We start from the raw sequence: 21,910 nt of genomic DNA, 5'->3' as shown, positions 1-21,910 counted from the left end.
CACACACACACACACTCTTTTACACACACACACACTCTTTTACACACACACACACACACACTCTTTTACACACACACACACACACACTCTTTTACACACACACACACACACTCTTTTACACACACACACACACACACACACTTTTACACACACACACACACACACACACTCTTTTACACACACACACACACACACACTCTTTTACACACACACACACACTCTTTTACACACTCTTTTACACACACACTTACACACACACTTACACACACACTTACACACACACACACACACTTACACACACACACACACACACTCTTACACACACACACTCTTACACACACACTCTTACACACACACTCTTACACACACACTCTTACACACACACTCTTACACACACACTCTTACACACACACTCTTACACACACACTCTTACACACACACTCTTACACACAGAGATAGCCATGAAACTGGCAGCATTTGATCACTCCCCGAGTGCCAGCCTTTAACGTGGAAAAATCTGCAAAATCAGGTTATATCACAGCATTTTATAATTTAGCTAAACTTCAAATCTGCCACCTCATTTCAGACCAAATTATGGACCAGAATCTCAAAAAAAGACATATTTTAAACAAAAAGTTTTCACTGAACTTCTACTCTCCTTTACACCAATAATGCAAGCATTTTTAAAACCTTTATTATGAAAAAGATAATTTACAAAAAAAAATGAGTTTAAATACTATTTTTTGCTTCACTCTTGGAATAACAAAATTCTTGAGCACAAGTTCTGAAATCACCAGAAAACCAGCACTGTTCCAGTACAACTTACCACTAATAAAAACACTAACAGCTATGGTAGGATATAAAATCATTAGCCTGCCTGAAAACCATTAATTTTATGATTATTTCAATAAAACGTTAGTAACAGTTATTGGGTTAAAGAGAATGATTTTAACAGAAAATGCAATATAAAATAATTTACTTTTTGCCAAATATCTCCAACAGTTACAATTTCCACTCTTCCTCCCATTCCAAGACAATAATAGCAGCGAATTCATTAGGCACACCTATGCTAGTAGAGACAATGGGTATACCTGCCAGTAACAAAATACTGCAGCTGAGCCATATCACTACTGTACGGCACCAATACTTCATTTCAGTCACCACTGAAACCAACATTACAGAGTGCAGCAGTGACAAGTACTGTGTAGCAGGTTAATAAGGCCAGTAGAATGTTAAGCTGTATAGAATGTGAAATACACCAGAATGCAACACTGAACTTGGACAGGGTAGTTGTTCATCCCCATCTGGAGCAGTGTGTGCAGCTCTAGTCACTAGGGGTGGAATTTTACAGCCTCTCCTGCTGGCAAGATCTTCCAGCCCCGCTGAGGTCAATGAACTTTTGAATGGCTTACCGCATTTTCTGGCCCTGCCCCTGTGGTGACAGGGCCGGAACATTCCGCCCCATACTTCAAGGAGGACATCATGGCACAGAGAAAGGTGCAGCAGTTAGCTCCCCATCTAACACCCACCATTAGGCACCCAAGCTACAAGGTGAGACTACAGAAGCCGAGTTTGCTTATTTCAAATAAGATAGGATTAATGATAGGTCTTATTCAGAGGCCGTCTACTCCTCTTAATTCAAAGTACTTGGCATCCTCAAAACTAAATTGTCCAGTAATTTGAATTAAGCATCTTTCAGTTAACAGGTGTGGACTTCTCAGGTACAACGGAACAGCAAGTTATGGTAAGCAAAGACAACCAAATTCAAGATGCTCCAGGTGAATCCTGAGCAGCTGGTTAGCACTGCCTCAAGAATGGCAATAAGACAGCGTGGAATGAAGAGGAGAAGAGGCAAGATGAATGAACAAATCAGATATATATTCATATAATTCACACAAGGGTGTTTTTTCAGAGGAAGCTGGGCAGACACCTTACAAGAAAATCAATTGAGGGATATAGGTAGTGAACTGTATATTCTACTGAATTTTTCAATTCTAAAGCCATCAAAACAGACAAAGCAAAATGGGTTTTTCTGCTCCTGTACTCTGGTCTGATAATAATGAGACTAACTAGAGCTTGTCTATTTTTCAGGGATAATTCCAGATTAAGGAGAAAATGTTGTTAACATAAAGTTTGTAATAAGAGGGGGAAATAAAATCAGAAACCAGGAAATGGTTACAATTCTGTTGCTCATATTGTTGACCTGTGATGTATACCCCATTGTATATGTACAGCGAAGACAGTTTGATAGAAAAGCCTGGAACATCTATACAATATTTCAAAATTAAGAATTTCGTAACCTACAACACCAGCACTTGGAACCCCATTTTATGTCAATTATTGAAGCAGCAGTTTGTAAAGAAGCAACAAGCAAGCAAGCCCCGAGGTACACCCACACCTCTGTGTTCTGTACCTTTTCCTATTACATCCACGAGGACAGGAGGAGAAAGAAGAGACCACAAGTCAGTGTTCAGCATTATCGGCACAATTCACATAAAAAAAACTGATAAACTTATCCTCTATAATATACGGAGAACACAACACTCTGCACATAGGAGAAAAACAGCAAATCAGAAAGGGTTGGTGCAACATTACATGAAGTATCTCTGCACAAAGAGAACATAGGCAGTTAAATGACTTCCCGTAAATGTAATCTTTTACATCAAAAGAAAGCAGACAAGTAGGACCATTAGGCTTACTGTGTTTCATAATGAGACAAGAAAGGCATACATTTATATAATCTTTTTACATCACTAAGAAAAATCTCAAAGTGCTTCCACAAATTACTTTTGGAGTACCTGCAATTTAGACAAAAATGTCATCCAGATTGCACGCAGAAAGACCCACAGCTGACAACAAACCAGATCACCAATTTTGGTGGAGTTATTTGAGGGAGGGACAGTGGCTTGGAAACTTTCTGCTCTTGCTGTAAAAGTGGCACTGGATCTTTTACGTACATCTGAAGAGGAAGGTAACACTTCATCTAAAAGGCAGCACTGCTGCAATGCCCCCTCAAGACTTTGCTATCCTGTCAGCATAAATTACACATCCTGGTAGGGGCCTCGAACATGCAAACATCTGGTTCAGAGGTGAAATTGCACAGCACTAAGTCAAGCTGACACTTCAAGTAGAGGCAACTTGCAAACGATGAAGAGCATATCCTCCATAACTAGCCTCTGCACTCCAAAAGCAATTCATAATGATGACACCATTCAGCATTATTTAAATACATACGAACAAGGAGCAGAAGTAGGCCATTCAGCCCCTCAAGCCTGCTCCTCCATTTAATAAGATCATGGCTAATCTGATAGCAACTTCAAATCTGCATCCCGCCTACCCCCGATAACCTATCACCCCCTTGCTTACGAAGAATCTATCCACCGCTGCCTTCAAGTTATTCAAAGACTCTGCTTCCACCACCTTTTCAGAGTTCCAAAGATTCTCAACCCTCAGAGAAAAAATTTCACCTCATCTCTGTTTTAAATGGGAGACCCCTTATTTTTAAACAGTGACCCCCTAGTTCTAGATTCTCCCAGGAGAGGAAACATCCTCTGTACTCTGGAAATGTGACCAATGTTAATGTTCTTATCCCCCACTGGAACAAAACCGAAATACTTTACACAATACATGCCCCAAAGCTAAAAGGCACCTGCATTTTAGACTACTGTTATCCTCTACACTAGACTCTCAGTAGAATTTGGGGGCAAGTTGACAATCCTGAAATTCAAAATCTAACTGGAAAATAGTGGTGGTCAGAGTACTGTCAAAACATCAACCATAATTACTCAGTGAGTGGGGCATTTATTTTAGAAGATCCAATTGAAATATTATAGTATGAAGGAATGTTGACTACTCCCTCTGCTCTGCTGAACTCTCAATCTCAAGCGAGTGGTAATTAGATGCTTCCCTGTAATGACAGGGTACAAAATTAAGAGAAAAGCCATTCTCGCACAATTCCCTGTAACTAGTACAAAGGCAATATAAGCAGTGGCCCTACAAATTTCCGCATAGAGATCACGTTGTGTACTAAAGGGCAACAAAATCGAGGAAGCACACAGTCTGGAAATGGAGCTTTCAAATATGAGAGACTTGCTTAAGCTCTTTCCAAGAAAACCAGCTTAAACATTAGGGCTAAATTCCACAATCAAGTACTGCCAGGAAAGATCAGCACTCACAGGGAATGTGTCGGAAAAGTATCAACCTGCAGCCCACGGTTTTCCAACTGTCCATTTCACTGAACAGAATACATGGGCTCTGCGATTTTCTGTTCTGTGTTCCCTCAGAGCACCAATTTGTTAGAATTGCCCAAATGCAGAATTAGCCCTCTTTCATCATCTTTGTACAATTTTTAAAAGAAAACTATTAAAGTAACATACAACACACATTTGCACCATCAAAGTGTAAATACAGAGTTCCTGAAAATACATCACCATGCAGGCATAATTAAAGTATTTAGATTATCAGCAGGTTGAAGAATTTTCAGTTCAATACTACAAACACCATTAGGTTTTGTTACTTTGAGGAATGGAGCAGTTAGAAAGGCTACAGAAGATTTCTACCTTACCAAATACAAGCGCCAGTCCATGTGACGTTCCCACTGCTATTACATTTGATACAACCTAGAGAAATATAAAATATATTAAAAAAAAACAAATACAATTAGAGATTCTTGGCTTCAATATGCTCTTTCACATTCCAGCAATGTTGAATTTCTGTGCATCAAAAATTCCATTATTTCTAAAGACAACAGCACAGCTCGAGAAATTCGAGAAATGTTGTATTCCTTCCCTGTCTCCTTTTAAACTACATTCAAATACATCAGCCAAAAAAAGTTAGTAACTCCCTGTTTTAACTTTTATCTCCCATTATGCAAGTCGTCCACAGAACTGCTTGTGGTACTTTCGAAGGTACACTGTTGTATAAGGACAGGACTGCAAATCTGGGTACTATTTTGAGGTAAATCCAACTAAATGTAGAGCCAGGCTTTTCCAGGCCCACAGCGACAACAGCCAGTGTCACTCCAACACTGCTTTGCCGGGAGGCTTGACCAATGCAAACTGATTTTCAAGCCAAAACAGTATGGACAGGAGAGATCAAAGCTAAATTACACCAGTCACAAAGTGCAAATATGGGCCCAATTTTGAGAGGGGCAGTGGAATGCATACACAGGTCTTCGAATTTTTGTTGTTATTCATTCATGGGATGTGGGTGTCGCTGACTAGGCCAGTATTTATTGCCCATCCCTAGTTGCCCTTGAGAAGGTGGTGGTGAGCTGCCTTCTTGAATCACTGCAGTCCATGTGGTGTAGGTATACCCATAGTGCTGTTAGGGAGGGAGTTCCAGGATTTTGACCCAGCAACAGTAAAGGAACGGCGATATATTTCCAAGTCAGGATAGTGAGTGACTTGGAGGGGAACTTCCAGATGGTGGTGTTCCCATCTATCTGCTGCCCTTGTCCTGCTAGATGGTAGTGGTCATGGTTTTGGAAGGTGCTGTCGAAGGAGCCTTAATGAATTCCTGTATATTGTAGATGGTACACACTGCTGCTACTGTGCGTCAGTGGTGGAGGGAGTGAATGTTTGTGGATGTGGTGCCAATCAAGCGGGGCTGCTTTGTCCTGGACGGTGTCCAGCTTCCTCAGTGTTGTGGGAGCTGCACTCATCCATGCAAGTGGGGAGTATTCCATCACACTCCTGACTTGTGCCTTGGAGATAGAGGACAGGATTTGGGGAGTCAGGAAGCGAGTTACTTGTCACAGGATACTCAGCCTCTGACCTAATTTTGTAGCCACAGTATTTATATGGCTAGTCCAGTTCAGTTTCTAGTCAATGGTAACTCCTAGGATGTTGATAGTGGGGGATTCAGTGATGGTAATGCCACTGAAATCAAGAGGCAATGGTTGGATTCTCTCTTGTTGGAGATGGCCATTACCTGGCACTTGTGTGGCTCGAATGCTACTTTCCACTTGTCAGCCCAAGCCTGGATATTGTCCAGGTTTTGCTGCATTTGGACGTGGACTGCTTCAGTATCTGAGGAGTTGTGAATGGTGCCGATCATTGTGCAATCATCAGGAAACATCCCCACTTCTGACCTTATGATGGAAGGAAGGTCATTGATGAAGCAGCTGAAGGTGGTTGGGCTGAGGACACTACCCTGAGGAACTCCTGAGAGTTCAGTAAAGATTTTGTTTAGGGAAAGGGGCATGAATCAAATAAATCAGAGTTAATGGGCAAGTAAGCATATTTATTACCTGCCTAACTGTTTTCCACAAAGATTATGTGGCAGGATTCAGGCAAAGGGAAAACACTAACTTCCATCAGCACAACGGACACTATGCAGCTTTGGAGTTGCAATCTTCCCTAATGTTGTCATTATCATACATAGGTCCAGTTAATAAATAACCAACTCTACTCACCTCTCAATAATTCCTATTTTTCTTCTTGACATACAGATATAAATTCTACACATTTTTTAACAAAATATTTAGTCAATATATTCATGTAGGCTTGGATGGTGATATATAGTGATGTACTTACAACAGCAGTGGGCAATCCTGCATCTACTCTATCCTGTAAAACAGAAAGTAAAAGGTTTGACAATGGCGTAGTCTCATCTCACCAACTGGTTGCTGTACTCAAAATCCACCTTGTTTTTAAATTTGGTTACATTGATGGCAACATGAGATCACTAAACAGAAAATTCGTAAGTTACTTCAGATATAAGACAATGGGCCATAATTTTCTGTCAAAATAAAAGTGAGGTTAATGGTGCTCGTTGTTATTCACGGTTTTCATTCACCATACCTAAATTCATCTGCTGCTGAATTTTATATTCATGCCCTTGTCACCTCCAGATTCAACTGTTCCACTTCTCTCCTGGTCAGCCTCTATAAACTTCAGCTTATCCATATCCTAATCTTCATCAAATCCCACTCATCACTGATCTCGTTGGCTTCCAGTCTCCTAACGTCTCAAATATAAAACAAAAATAAAAATACCTGGAAAAGCTCACCAGGTCTGGCAGGATCTGCGGAGAGGAACACAGTTAACGTTTCGAGTCCGTATGACTCTTCAACAGAACTAAGGAAAAATAGAAGAGAGGTGAAATATAAGCTTGTTTAAGGGGGAGTGGGACAAGTAGAGCTGGATAGAGGGCTAGTGATAGGTGGAGATAGACCTGGAAAAATTTATTAATTTTGCCTCCAATTTCCACCCCTCCATCATTTTCACATGGTCCATCTCTGACACTTCCCTTCCTTGACTGCTCTGTCTCAATTTCTGGTGATACACTGCCCCCCAGTATCCATTACAAGCCTACCGACTCCCACAGCTACCTCAACTACAGTTCCTCACACCCCGCTTCCTGTAAGGACTCCATCCCATTCTCTCATTTCCTTCGCCTCCATCGCATCTGTTCTGATGATGCCACTTTCAAAAACAGTTCCTCTGACATGTCTTCCTTCTTCCTTGACCGAGGTTTTCCACCCACGGTGGTTGACAGGGCCCTCAACCGTGTCCGGCCCATCTCCCGCGCATCCGCCCTCACGCCTTCTCCTCCCTCCCAGAAACACGATAGGGTCCCCCTTGTCCTCACTTATCACCCCACCAGCCTCCGCATTCGAAGGATCATCCTCCACCATTTCCGCCAACTCCAGCATGATGCCACTACCAAACACATCGTCCCTTAACCCCACCCCCCCGGTGGCATTCCGCAGGGATCGTTCCCTCCGGGACACCCTGGTCCACTCCTCCATCACTCCCTACACCTCAACCCCCTCCCACGGCACCTTCCCATGCAACCGCAGAAGATGCAACACCTGTCCCTTTACTTCCCCTCTCCTCACTGTCTAAGGGCCCAAACACTCCTTTCAAGTGAAGCAGCATTTCACTTGCACTTCCCTCAACTTAGTCTACTGCATTCGTTGCTCCCAATGCGGTTTCCTCTACATTGGAGAGACCAAACACAAACAGGGTGACCGCTTTGCAGAACACCTTCGGTCTGTCTGCAAGGATGACCCAAACCTCCCTGTCGCTTGCCATTTCAACACTCCACCCTGCTCTCTTGCCCACATGTCTGTCCTTGGCCTGCTGCATTGTTCCAGTGAAGCTCAACGCAAACTGGAGGAACAGCACCTCATCTTCCTACTAGGCACTTTACAGCCTTCTGGACTGAATATTGAGTTCAACAATTTTAGATCATGAACTCTCTCCTCCATCCCCACACCCTTTCCGATCCCCCTCCTTTTTTTCCCAATAATTTATATAGATTTTTCTTTTCCCACCTATTTCCATTATTTTTAAATGTATTTCCATCCATTGTTTTATCTCTACCTTTTAGCCTTTTTTGATTCCTTCACCTCACCTCACCCCACCCACACTAGAGCTATCTGTACCTTGTTCGTCCTGCTTTCTACCCTTAATTAGCACATTCCTTAGATAATATCACCACCTTCAACATCTTTTTGTCCTTTTGTCTATGACATCTTTTGGCTATCTCCACCTATCACTGGCCCTCTATCCAGCTCTATTTGTCCCAACGTCCCCCTTAAACCAGCTTATATTTCACCCCTCTTCTATTTTTCCTTAGTTCTGTTGAAGAGTCATTCGGACTCGAAACGTTAACTGTGTTCCTCTGCGCAGATGCTGTCAGACCTGCTGAGTTTTTCCAGGTATTTTTATTTTTGTTTTGGATTTCCAGCATCCGCAGTTTTTTGCTTTTACCTTAGCCTCAAATATAATATTTGCATCCTCATATTTAATTCAGTTCATAGTCATGCCTCTTTTATTTATATAACCTTCTCCAGCCCTATAACCCAGCTTCCTCCCTCCCTCCATCAGGACTTTGCATTCCTCTGGCCTCTTGCACATCATTCTCCCCTTCCCCCAAACACATTTTGACACCACACTTTCAAAGTTCCTCCCCAGGCTCCTCCATCTTAACCTTTAAGGCCCCCTTAAAACCCATCTCATGGGCCAAGCACTCCCACTGAATATCTTAGTTCAGCATCTATATTTGATTATAAGCCCCTGAAGCATTTTGCAAATGCTAATTGTTGTTGATGGTGGAAGGGAGTCCACATTCTACAATGTTGCTGTGCACAGCAATGTGCCATAACCACTGTACCTCTGCTAGGCAACTGTGCTTTTCTTTTTGATTACATGACTGTGAAGCACTACAGGATATTTTTATGTCTTAAAGGCTCTAAATTAATACAAGCCTCTCTTCTTCTTGTCTACTCCAAGCCACAATAAAATAAGGGCTCTCCCATTTAAGAATGAGATGCAGAGGAATTTCTTCTCTGAGCGGGTTGCTAAGTCTTTGGAATTCTCTTTCCCAGAAAGCAGTGGAGGTTACTTCATTGAATTTATTCAAGGCTGAGTAAGACAGATTTTTGAACTACAAGGGAGTCAAGGGATTTGGAGGAAAGCAGGAGCAGGCAAAGTGGGGCTGAGGCCACGATGAAATCAGCTATGATCTACTGAACAGCAGAGCAGGCTCAGTGGGATGAATGATCCACTTCCTGCTCCTGTTTGAACATAGGAGAAGTAGGCCATTCGGCCCTTTGAGTCCACATCACCATTCAATATGATCATAGTTTCAATGACTTTTTCCCCACACTATCCCCACATCCTTTTATGTCATTGACAGATTTCTAAGTACCAATCTCTGCTTTAAACATACTCAATAACTGAGCTTCCACAGCCTCTGGGGTAGAGAATTCCAAAGGTTCACAACCCTCTGAGTGAAGAAATTTCTCCTCATCTCGGTCTTAAGAGGCTTCCCCCTTATTATGAAACTGTGTCCCCTGGTTCTAGGTTCCCCAGCCAGGGGAAACATCTTACCTGTGTATACCTTGTCTATTCCTTTAAGTATTTTGTAGGTTTCAATGAGATCACCTCTCATTCTTCGAAACTCTAGAGAATACAGGCCCAGTTTCCCCAATCTGTCTTCATAAGACTGTCCCGCCACCTTGGGAACAAGTCTGGTGAACCTCCCTCTAAGGCAATAATATCCTTCATAAGATAAGGGGTCCAAAACTGCACACAGTATTCCAGGTGTGGTCTAACCAAGTTTCTATACAATTGAAGCAAGACTTTGCTACTCCTGTACTCATTCCTCTTGTGATAAAGGCTAACATTCCATTAACCTTCCTAATCGCCTGCTGCACTGGCCTGTTAGCTTTCAGTCACTTATTGATGAGGACACCCAGGTCCCTTTGTACACCTACACTTTCTAATCTCTTACTGTTTAAAAAATACTCTGCACATCTGTTCCTCCTACCAAACTAGACAGCCCCACCTTTTTCCACATTATATTCCATCTGCCATGTTCTTGCCCACTCACTGGGTGGAAGTTTCACTTCATGAGACTAAGTGTGCTGGTGGGCCCACCCTGTTGTCTGGAATGGGGGGAACTCGGGCCTGATTCTGAGCTTGGCGGGTCATTAATTATGCAAAGACACCCATCGGTCCGATACACCCGGCAGGTCGGGAGCTGATTCGTCCGCCCGCCATAAGCTGGTGGATTCGAGGGTCCAGGTGCCATATTTAAAGACCATTTCTTATGATCTTACTCTGGCCTGGCCTCTTCTCTCTTCTGTGCCATAGAAAACCTGCCAGTCTGTAAGTTATCCTAATCATATCTCTCAGGCACTGCAATAATGTATGTAGCATCAATCTTCCCATTGGAAACCATGCGCTTGTGTTTAGAAATATCATACATCTACATCCGCAATTCCACTTTATAGCACTCAATGTTTTAGAACATTTAAACTCAAGACGTTTATCAGAACTGTTTAGCACGACTCTCCTACTGAAACAAGAAAATGGCCATCATGACCATCACCCTGCTGCACTTCCAATGAAGGGGGAACCAAATGTTATTTAGCCAAAAGACACAGTAACTGCATGCCTGTCACCATCCCAGGAAATATGTAAAACACCTGCTGAAAAGTTAATGAAATATACTTACTGCTGCAGACACAACTTGCGCAGAAACCCCTTTAAGGACTGACCGCCGGACAACCGAACCAGGAACGCTTGAGCTGACATCTGAAGCTTTTTTCCTTCTGGATGATGCCATTGGTTAATAAACGAGAGGAAGGAAAAGGAACCGTGAGAGATGCATCTTCTTATCTTTACCCCTGTTCAGCCCTACATCACTAACACAGCAAAACAAATTGTAATCTAGACCCTTCAGAGTCAATCAGTAGCAATCAACACCAGTCAAAAGCTTTAGTTGCAGGAATCAATGGCAGATATAATACAGCTGATTTCACTGTTGATGTTTTATTATGATCCTTTGTTAAGGGCACAAAGGTTCTTTAACTCCTGCGTCCATTAGCATTATTGAGCTTGGAATGTTTTTGCCTCCATTCCCAAAGTAGATTTCCAATGGATAACAGAAAGCAGCAACCTGGATGCAGCCCGAGACAGTTGTCAGGAAATATGGAAGAGTGGCTTAATTTTCTTCTTTAAAATCCCTACAGTTAATGCACATGGTTTGTCACGAAACCAGTTGCAAAAAGCCATTGTCAGTTATGATTATGGAGAAGGCTGATAATACTGAAAAATGTGTAACATATGAAAGTTAACTGCATCATATTTGTGCTTGAAGAAACTCATCAGATTCTACACTCTGACTCACATCCATGTATTCATTATTCTAAACATAAACCATCATCTCAAATACTAACCATCTGAATCCTTGATTAGATCACAGTTTTTGACACATTCCCAGGTATTTATTATTCCAATATATATCTGACCCGTTGATTGGATTCCACATTAGACCCTCACTACTCATTTATTATATAATCCATCAGAGCCCTGCTATTAAAATTCTAGTTTCTACAATGATGATAAAGCACGATAACCATCAGTAGTTAGAGACTACAAGTCAACATAAACTCAATAAAACACGTATACAAGAGTAAGGCCAGTAAGTTTGAGTAGAAATGGTTTTCCCCACAGTTTTGTTTAAGTTTTAACCTCGTGAGTTCTTTTTTATTGACTGTAAACACATTGCTGTTCCCTGTAAACACTTACCGTTTTAAGTTCGTCCTGTCTCCACTATCTGAACTAGCAAGAGACGAGGTTTCACCCGAGTGCGTATCAATGTTATCCATGTTCAAGAGAGCTGGGTCCTCCAATATAAATGATTCATCTTCATCTTCTGTCTGTGTGGGGAGGGGTACAATGGAAAGGGAAGAGGAACACAAGGTCCTACAATCTGTATAAGTTTTTGCCACATGCCTTGCTGCCTTTTTTATTTACTCACAGGGTGTGGGTGTCACTGCAAGCGGGCCAGCATTTATTGCCTATCCCTAAGTGCCCTTGAGAACGTGGTGGTGAGCTGCCTTCTGGTATACAAGTCAGCAGCTTGCTCAGCCATTTCAGAGGGCAGTCAAGAGTCAACCACATTGCTGTGGGTCTGGAGTCACATGTGGGCCAGACCAGGTAATGATGGCAGATTTCCTTCCCTGAAGGGCATGAATGAACCAGGTGGGTTTTTACAGCAACCCAGAAGTCTCATGGTCTTCTTACTGATACTAGATTTTTCAACCAGATTTAATTTATTTAATTAAATTCCCCCAGTTGCCATGGTGGGATCTGAACTCAAGTCTCTGGACCATTAAGTCCAGGCCTCTGGATTATGAGCCCAGTAACCACAATGCTACTGTATCCCTATCATAACCCTTATTAACAGTCATTTGGTAGTACAGAACTTGAGTATTGCTGAAAAAAGAGACATTTTTTGTCAAAGCTTTTCATCTTGCTTTCATCAAGACAATTTGTAAGAATACTGAATGTAAAGGGAACAACAATTTATACTGTGTGAGATCATCAGCACTCTCTTCTCATATAGAATAAATTGTTGTTCCCCTTACATTTGGTTTTCTTGCGAATTGTCCTGATGAGTGCAAGATGAAAAACTTCAACGAAAAATTATTCTTTTTTTTCAGCAATACTCCTTATTCTCTGCTGGTCGCTAAAAAAATTACAGAAAAAAATTAACCTCTTCCTTTTTCACCTCCTGTAGTTGCTCCCCTTCCTAAATGTAGTGGTGTAAAATAGCTTAAGATAAGGTACAATGCATTGCTAGCCAGGAAACAGGAAAGGCATAGAAGACAAGGCAATGATGGCATAAACAATATCATGGCACAATATGATTCAATGGTATGAAACTGGGCATTCTTCACAAGGTTCACCAAATTAGACAAATAAATGCTCATGACACAAAGGATGGAGAGACAGCGTTTGCCTGGCCACTCTCAGATATTTTGTTTCCTGGTAGGCTCATCAGTAACCTGGAAGGCAGTGGTGCTCTTCTGTGTCACTGCAAGTTTGTCATGGCTGGTGAGTGACGTTCAACCAACCTCAGTATTACTATTTAACTACATTAATTAAAAGTAACATTCACCTCACACATGTGCCAGGCAATGACCATCTCCAACAAGACAGAATCCAAGCATCTTCCCTTGACATTCAATGGCATTATCATCACTGAATCCCCCACTATCAACATCCTGGGGGCTACCATTGACCAGAAACAGAACTAGACCAGCTATATAAATACTGTGGCTGGGGAGATGGTGGCATTGCAGTAATGTCACTGGGCTAGTAATCCAGAGGCTCAGGTTAATGCTCCAGAAACAAGGGTTCAAATCCCACCACAGCAGCCTGTGGAATTTAAATTCAGTTAATAAATCTAGAACATAAAGCTCAGTAACAATGGAGTCACATGTAGGCCAAACCAGGTAAGGATGGTTCACTAACGTGCTTTAGAGAAAGCAATCAGCCATCCTTACCTGGTTTGGCCTACACGTGACTCCAGACCCACAGCAATGTGGTTGACTCTTAACTGCCCTCTGAAATGGCCGAGCGAGTCACTCAGTTCAAGGGCAATTAGGGATTGGCAACAAATGCTGGCCTTGCCAGTGTTGCCCACATCCCATGAAAGGATTAAAAAAAAAGCAGGTCAAAGGCTGGGAATCCTGCGACGAGTAACTCACCTCCTGATTCCCCAAAGCCTGTCCACCATCTACAAGGCACAAGTCAGGATTGTGATGGAATACTCCCTCCTTGCCTGGATAAATGCAGTTCCATCAACATAATGGGCAGTAAATGCTGGCCCAGTCAGTGAAGCTCACACCCCATGAAAGAATACATTTTGGAAAAAAAACCTTTTTGGAATACCTACTTTGTATTTCACACTTCCCAGCACTGCAAATACAAACCAACATTTTCCACTTTCTCGGGCTTGGCGTCCAGCTCCACGTGACAGAACCTGCCACAGAGATGCACCCCTAGTTTTCTGGCCTTGGGGTGCTGACTGGTTGACCTGTGTCATGGAATTCAGTTCACCTGCAAGAGCTGGAGGCAGTTTTACTGCTGCAAGCACCAGAAACCTGCCACAGAGAGGCAGCTCTTAAGCAGCCAGTCAGGTCGATTCTTTTCCTGCTGAATTTAGCATTATAGTCCATGTAAATATTTGCTCTGATGTTTAAAAATTAAATATCACAAATTACACCCCGAAAGTGATGGAAGGGGGACAAGAAACCAAAGCCTTTAAGAATTCTGAGGAGGTCTCTTCCAAACTTAACGCTTTCTTTTTGGAAGCTAATCAATTGACTGTGGATAAAAACAAAAGAACTGCGGATGCTGGAAATCCAAAACAAAAACAGAATTACCTGGAAAAACTCAGCAGGCCTGGCAGCATCGGCGGAGAAGAAAAGAGTTGACGTTTCGAGTCCTCATGACCCTTCAACAGAACTGTTCTGTTTTTCCAGTTGACTGTGGATTTGTTTTGATTGGGGATTTCCAGGATATTCAAGCACAATTACTTTTCACAGCCACTTTCAGGGGGAGCGGCACTTCCCCAATCCTCCTGTGACCCTCGACTTCATTTACAATTACATTCGTCACAGGTAGAAACTGAGTCCTCAGACCCACAATATTTAAAATTTTAATTTTTAAAAAGGTATAAATATCTTATCTAATCACAAGGCTTACCTCGTTCAATATGCTTTCTAGAGTAGGTGGAGTATCGACTTGGGGAATATCAAACTCCTTGTCATCAATCTGCGTGGAAAAAAGGAGAAATTGATTTTTTTTTGGATGCAGTCACTCTTGAATAAGTTGATCACACGAAAAGCACAAACGAGGTGAGCATTGCAGCTGATTTCGCCATGACCAACATCTATATTAAAATCAAAAATAGCTGGAAAAACTCAGCAGGTCTGACAGCATCTGCAGAGAGGAAGACAGAGTTAACGTTTCAAGTCCATATGACTCTTCTCCAGAACTGAAGAAAAATAGAAATGAGGTGAAATATAAGCTGTTTAAGGAGGGTGGGACAGGTGGAGCTGGATAGAGGGCCAGTGATAGGTGGAGGCAAAGGAGAGATTGCCAAAGATGTCATAGACATCTATATTAAAATGGTGCACTATGAGCTTTTTGGGTACTACTTACAAACACAGTGAGATTAAGCAGACCACAGGATAACAGGGTACCCCTTTTAAATATGAAGTAGGTGGACCCCTCCCACACCCCCACTCCAAACCCCCCCCAACCCAGTTCCAACATAATATGCCACCTGGACAGAACTGGATTGCCAGCCAAAGCACAAGGCACAAATCATACAACACACTTCACAAATTTCTGCACAACCTAAGTTTCATTTTGACCAGTGAGATTCATCGTGGATCAGCAGCAGATCGTACTTCTGTGTTGCTTGCAGAAATAGGTCTTAGGCTAGACCGATCACTATGAACTAACGTCCACCTACTGTGCATTATGAACAATAGCCCCAAATGAACAACAGGACAAAACAAATGGATTCAAGCATTGAAACATCTCATTAACAGCAGGATGATGTTCTTGCAGTGGACAGTAGGATAGTCCACAAATACAAAAAGGTCTTTTGGAATCAAGCATTCAGTGTATTGCAGCAGAGTACATCCTATAACGACTCACTCATAATAGCATAGAGTGCAGCACATGACAAATGGCAGCTTGGGTTGCTCAGTGGCAAACAGCATTCACACCCAAAGCCTGTCAACAATCTACAAGGCACAAGCCAGGAGTGTGATGGAATACTCCCCACTTGCCTGGATGAGTGCAGCTCCAACAACACTCAAGAAGCTTGACACCGTCCAGGAGCCCATCCACCACCTTCAAAATTCACACCATCCAACAATGACGCACAGTAGCAGCAGTGTGTACCATCTACAAGATGCACTGCAGGAATTCACCAAAGCTCCTTCCAAACCCACAACCACTACCATCTAGGACAAGGGCAGCAGATAGATGGGAACACCACCACCTGGAAGTTCCCCACCAAGTCACTCACTATCCTGATTTGGAAATATATCGCCGTTCCTTCATTGTCGCTGGGTCAAAATCCTCGAACTCCCTTCCTAACAGCACTGTGGGTGTACCTACACCACATGGACTGCAGCGGTTCAAGAAGGCAGCTCACCACCACCTTCCCGAGGGCCATTAAGAATGGGCAATGAATGCTAGCGACACCCACATCCAAGGGACAAATTTTACAAAATTAATTAATTTGGGATGGAAAATTCCAGCTGGACAAACCTAACATGAGGGAAAAAAACCACAGTAAATAAGCTTGAAATGTTAACTGGGACATGTGTAAAAATCTTGAACGAAACAAATCAGCTTCACTGATTGCTCCATATTATGAACTCATTCACTGGGGCTGTTGGTACATTGTGGGGTTATACTCTTTACAATATGTAGCTCAAATGTGGAGAGATAAATGTCTCATTCTCAAAAGGCAATAAAGTTGTGTCATTAACAGAGAGCTCAGCATCAGGAAAGTATCAGGAGTAGCATCTATAATCTGTAACAGGGTAGTCAAACGGCATGCCTTACACAGAATTTTAACTGCACAGAAGGAGGCCATTCGGCCCATCGTGTCTGCACCAGCTCTCCAAATGAGCATCATGACCTAGTGCCATTGCCCTGCCTTTTCCTCGTACCCCTGCACATGGTTTCTATTCGAATAATCATCTAGTGCCCCCTTGAATGCCTCGATTGAACCTGCCTCCACCACACTTCCTGGCAGCGCATTCCAGACCCAAATCACTCGTTGTGTAAAAAAGTTTTTTCTCACGTCACACGGTTTACACATCAATGGCCGGATAGCAAAATTATTCGACTGAACTTGCAGAAGTTCCTTGAAGAAGTAGCTATACTGCTGAAGAGGCACATCAGTATGCATCGTGGGATTACCCAGGCTTGGCCAAGTTGTGAATATAAGTTTTAAAAGTGTCCGCAGTTAAAAAAAATAACAATGAACAAAACTTTTTGACCAGGCCCAGCAGTTAATGACTAGCCTATGGGTCAGACCATGATAAAGCTAAGGGAATATGATATTTGGGTCAAGTTAAAATAAGTTGAAGGATAGTCTATGAGTTACCCTGTGACAAACCGATCGCTTGACCTCAGGGTCAACATATGCAGATGACTAGGCAAAGTAGGATAGATAAGCATAGTTTATGTTTTGGAATGAACTGCGAACTTCATTTGTGCTAAATGTCAGGTCATTCCTTGATTGTTTTACAGATTCCTCAGGAAACGCAGAGTTGATGAACAGGTCATTCCATGTTTATGTTGTAAACTCATTTTCAATGAAGGATGTAACAATTAAACATACAATGTAAGAGCATTGCGAGTTAATGATGAGTTATCCCAAATATGGTATATTTAACAACAGAAACTGTGTAACTTCAAATTGCCTTTTGGAGCATTCTGAAAGAGCATTTCACATGCATGCACACTTGTACTGAACAAAAAACTGCTGCTTGAATCTACCTGCAGTCGACTCTCTACTGATTGTCTTTTAGATACTCCACAACACTGCTGTGTCCAAGCACCATTGGAATATAGCCCTAACGACAGCAAATCCAAACCGTGCAAAATTAAAACAGCATTGACGCTTAAATTTTGTAGCTAGAGTTCAGGGCCAGGCTTGGCTCTGCACTGTAGTGGATGGAAACTTCATCCTTCAGTGAGTTAGCTTGAAGCTCGTATCTCTGACTTCAAACTCCACTATGGACGTCAGCCCATAGTCAAAGCTAACACTTCAGCGTAATGCTGAAGAAATACCACATTGTCAAAAGTACCAACTTTTGGATTAGATAATAAACTGAGGCTTTCTCTGTCTATTGAAACGGATGTAAAAATGTATTAGGGCACCATTTGAAAAAGAGCCGGGAGCTCCCCTGGTGTCAGGGCCAACATTCCACCTTCAGACAACAGCATCAAAAAGTTAATTTGTCATTTACTTATTATCTTTAGGGCTTTTCTTCACTCAAATTGGTTTTGCCCTTAGCCTACGCAATGTCACGTTCACACAGACACTAACAACACCCAGTTCCATCTCACCACCACCACTCTCAACCCCTGGTTTGTCAGTCTGCTTGTCCAGCCTCCAGGACTGATGAGAAGTTTCATCCAGCTAAACACTGGGAAGAATCAGTCCCCGTCACAAACTTGCTCCTTAGCCACCAACTCCATCCCACATTCCAGCCATTGTCTGAGGCTGAACAAGTCTGTTTCCTACCTTGGCATCATTTCTGACCCCATATCTGCAGGCTCACTAAGACCACCTATTTCCACCTCCTTAACATTTCCCATTGTCACCACTGCCTCAGCTCATGTGCTGCTAAAACTCTCATCTATATCTTTGTTACCTCCAGACTTGACTATTCCAAAGCACTCTTGGCTGGCCTCCCATCTTCCACTACACAGAAACTTAAGCTCATCCAAAATTTTGCTGTCCAGTCCTAAATCATAGCAAGTCCCGTTTACCCATCACCCTGTGCTCGCTGACCTACACTGGCTCCCAGTCCAGCAACACCTGAATTTTAAAATACCCATCCTTGTTTTCAAAATCCTCCATACACCTGTAACCTCAGAACAAAACTAACCCACAGCCCCACAATCCACCAAGATACCTGCATTCCTTCAATTGTGGTAAGGTGCACATCCTCAATTTTAATCTCTCCATCACTAGCAACACAGCTTCCCAGGCCCCCACCTCTTGAATTGCCTCTCTAATCCTTCACCTTTCTACCCCTTTTTCCTCTTTGATAGCAGCCAGTTATAAACTTTTCACTTATCTCTAGCTGTTGCAGTCCTCAGGACATGCAAATACCAGGGCCACAGGATGGTGGCACACATGAGCACAAGTACACACACAATAACAAAAAATTAAAGTGGAACTTTAAGAAACCAATCGATGCTGGAAATACAGGGATATGTGAATACGCTAGCTTCGCAATATTACATTTTCGCTGAATTGTGGTGCTGCCCTGTCATTCAACACTACTTAGCAGAACAAGACCAATTTCCATTTACATAGCACCTTTAATGTAACAAACTGTCCCAAGGGTGCGGCATAAGAGCATTATAAAGCAAAATACGACACTGAACCAGCTAAGGAGATAGTCGGGCAGATGGTGGTTATAGCAGTAGGTTTTAACTGGCATCTTAACGGAGGAAGAGGGATGGAGTAGTTTAAGGAGGGAATTCCAGTGTTTGGGGGGGGGCCCAGGCAGTTGGAGACACGGCTGCCAATGGTTGGGGGGGTGAAAATTGGGGATGCAGAATTAGATTGCAGAATTTCAGAAGACCCTGAGATAATAATGCTGCGCCCAAGTTGTAGAGGCGGGGCTGGGGGGGGTATGTTACTGAGGCAGGTCACCAAGTCAAGCTGCCACTTTTTGCTCCGGAGCCAGGGCAGATCACTTTGGGGGTATTGAGCGCAGACAAAGCTCCTCACAGGCATGTCCAGCTGCAACATCGGCTGTCCAAATACTGCAACATGCACTGACAGCAGGGTGGCTGTTTCACAACAACTGCAACTGGCTCAATGCAATGCAGGGGAGGGGGGAGGGGAGGGGGTGGGGGGGCTGGGGGAGGGGAGGGGGGGCAGGGCAGGGGAGGGGGCTGGGGGAGGTGTGGGGGGCAGGGCAGGGGAGGGGGGGAGGGGGGGAGGGGGTGGGGGCTGGGGGAGCGGGGGGCAGGGGAGGGGGTTGGGGGGCAGGGGGCAGGGGAGGGGGTGGGGGAGCGGGGGGCAGGGGAGGGGGTTGGGGGGCAGGGCAGGGGAGGGGGGAGGGGGTGGGGGCTGGGGGAGCGGGTGGAGGGGAGGGGGTGGGGGGGGCTGGGCAGGTGAGGGGGGGCAGGGCAGGGGGGGCAGGGGGTGGGGGCTGGGGGAGGTGAGGGGGGGCAGGGGGTGGGGGAGGTGAGGGCAGGGCTGGGCAGGTGAGGGGGGGCAGGTGAGGGGGGCAGGGCAGGCGAGGGGGAGGTGAGGGCAGGGCTGGGCAGGTGAGGGGGGGCAGGTGAGGGGGGGCAGGTGAGGGGGGGCAGGTGAGGGGGGGCAGGTGAGGGGGGGCAGGGCAGGCGAGGGGGAGGTGAGGGCAGGGCTGGGCAGGTGAGGGGGGCAGGTGAGGGGGGGCAGGGCAGGCGAGGGGGAGGTGAGGGCAGGGCTGGGCAGGTGAGGGGGGGCAGGTGAGGGGGGGGCAGGGCAGGCGAGGGGGAGGTGAGGGCAGGGCTGGGCAGGTGAGGGGGGCAGGTGAGGGGGGGGCAGGGCAGGCGAGGGGGAGGTGAGGGCAGGGCTGGGCAGGTGAGGGGGGGCAGGTGAGGGGGGGCAGGGGGTGAGGGCTGGGGGAGGTGAGGGCAGGGCTGGGCAGGTGAGGGGGGGCAGGTGAGGGGGGCAGGGGGTGAGGGCTGGGGGAGGTGAGGGCAGGGCTGGGCAGGTGAGGGGGAGGTGAGGGCAGGGCTGGGCAGGTGAGGGGAGCAGGGCAGGGGAAGGGGAGGTGAGGGCAGGGCTGGGCAGGTGAGGGGGGGCAGGGCAGGGGAGGGGGAGGTGAGGGCAGGGCTGGGCAGGTGAGGGGGGGCAGGTGAGGGGGGGCAGGGGGTGAGGGCTGGGGGAGGTGAGGCAGGGCTGGACAGGTGAGGGGGGGCAGGGCAGGGGGACCTGGCTCTGATGTCTCTGGCTCCAGGGTTACACCAGGAGTGAAGGGGATGCTGCAGGTGGATTCAGGCACAATCCCACCTTGTTATTGGGAGAGGGGCCAACAGGCTGGGGGGGGGGGGGGGGGGGGGGGGCGGTGCCTGTCACTGGCCACTGGGGGCAAGCACTAGGCCCCGAGGCCTGGGGCTGGAGCTAGGCCCGCGCCCCCCCCCCCCCCCCCCCCCCCCCCCCCCCCGAACCTCCTACTCACCCCCTCCGCCTCGGCCAGGTTGAGCTGCGAGGAGGCCGAAGCCAGGCTCCGGGTCTCAGGCGACTCCGCCATCCTCCTCCTCCTCCCTCCTCCCCCCGCCGCCGGATCCGGGCCGCCGCCCCCCCCTCAAACGGCCCGGCGTAATCCCCGCCCCCCCGGCCCGGCCCGGCCCAATCCCCACCCCGAGCCGGCCCTCCCCATGGCAACCGCAACGTTCCCCCTCCCTCCCTGCCTGACGGGCAGCCGCCCCGGCCAATCGGCGGCCGCGCTGGCGGAGGGGGGGGGGGCGGGGCAGGGAGGCGTGGCCTCCCCGGGGAGGTGATTGACAGCTTCACACACACACACACACACACACAGAGCAAAGCTGCAATGGGACTGTGCAGACTGAGAGCTCACCCCTGCCCCAGTGGCACATCAGGCACACAGGGCACAGTTTTATTTCCCTGCAGCAGGTCACCAGAGACCCTACCTGGAGGGTGCCACTCCGCACCGCAGCAGGAGGCCCTGCCACTCTCACCAGCAGTGCCGTGAGAAACTGCTCCCTCTCAGGGGAACACCAAGAACCAGGGGGCACGGATTCAGAACTAACGGCAAAAGGAGTAGATGTGATGTGAGGAATAATTTTATTCCGCCCTGGTGGGGGTGGGGGCGGTG

At 45.5% G+C, this 21,910-nt stretch overlaps 1 protein-coding gene across 5 annotated transcripts in view; it reads right to left on the bottom strand.

The window, feature by feature from the left end:
* Positions 1-21,382, bottom strand: part of vps8 (VPS8 subunit of CORVET complex) — a 734,009-nt gene extending 712,627 nt beyond the window's left edge. For 2 of the 5 annotated variants that reach the window (XM_041200655.1, XM_041200658.1), the window contains exons 1-7: positions 21,257-21,382; positions 15,015-15,083; positions 12,048-12,178; positions 10,972-11,068; positions 6,537-6,569; positions 4,565-4,619; positions 2,414-2,419 (exon numbers count right to left, since the gene is read on the bottom strand). In XM_041200655.1, the coding sequence (XP_041056589.1) occupies positions 2,414-2,419; positions 4,565-4,619; positions 6,537-6,569; positions 10,972-11,068; positions 12,048-12,178; positions 15,015-15,083; positions 21,257-21,328 (463 nt within the window). In that variant the 5' untranslated portion in view covers positions 21,329-21,382. Of the gene's footprint in view, positions 1-1,412; positions 1,532-2,413; positions 2,420-4,564; positions 4,620-6,536; positions 6,570-10,971; positions 11,069-12,047; positions 12,179-15,014; positions 15,084-21,256 lie in introns of those variants that run through there. The other 3 variants (XM_041200657.1, XM_041200659.1, XM_041200660.1) reach the window with 2 other exon arrangements.
* Between the last annotated feature and the right edge of the window lie 528 nt (positions 21,383-21,910).

This window comes from Carcharodon carcharias, chromosome 12 (genome assembly GCF_017639515.1).
Source record: "Carcharodon carcharias isolate sCarCar2 chromosome 12, sCarCar2.pri, whole genome shotgun sequence".
Taxonomy (NCBI): Eukaryota; Metazoa; Chordata; class Chondrichthyes; order Lamniformes; family Lamnidae; genus Carcharodon; species Carcharodon carcharias.
Note: the sequence above shows the minus strand (reverse complement) of the source record. Positions and strands in the feature narration are given on the sequence as shown.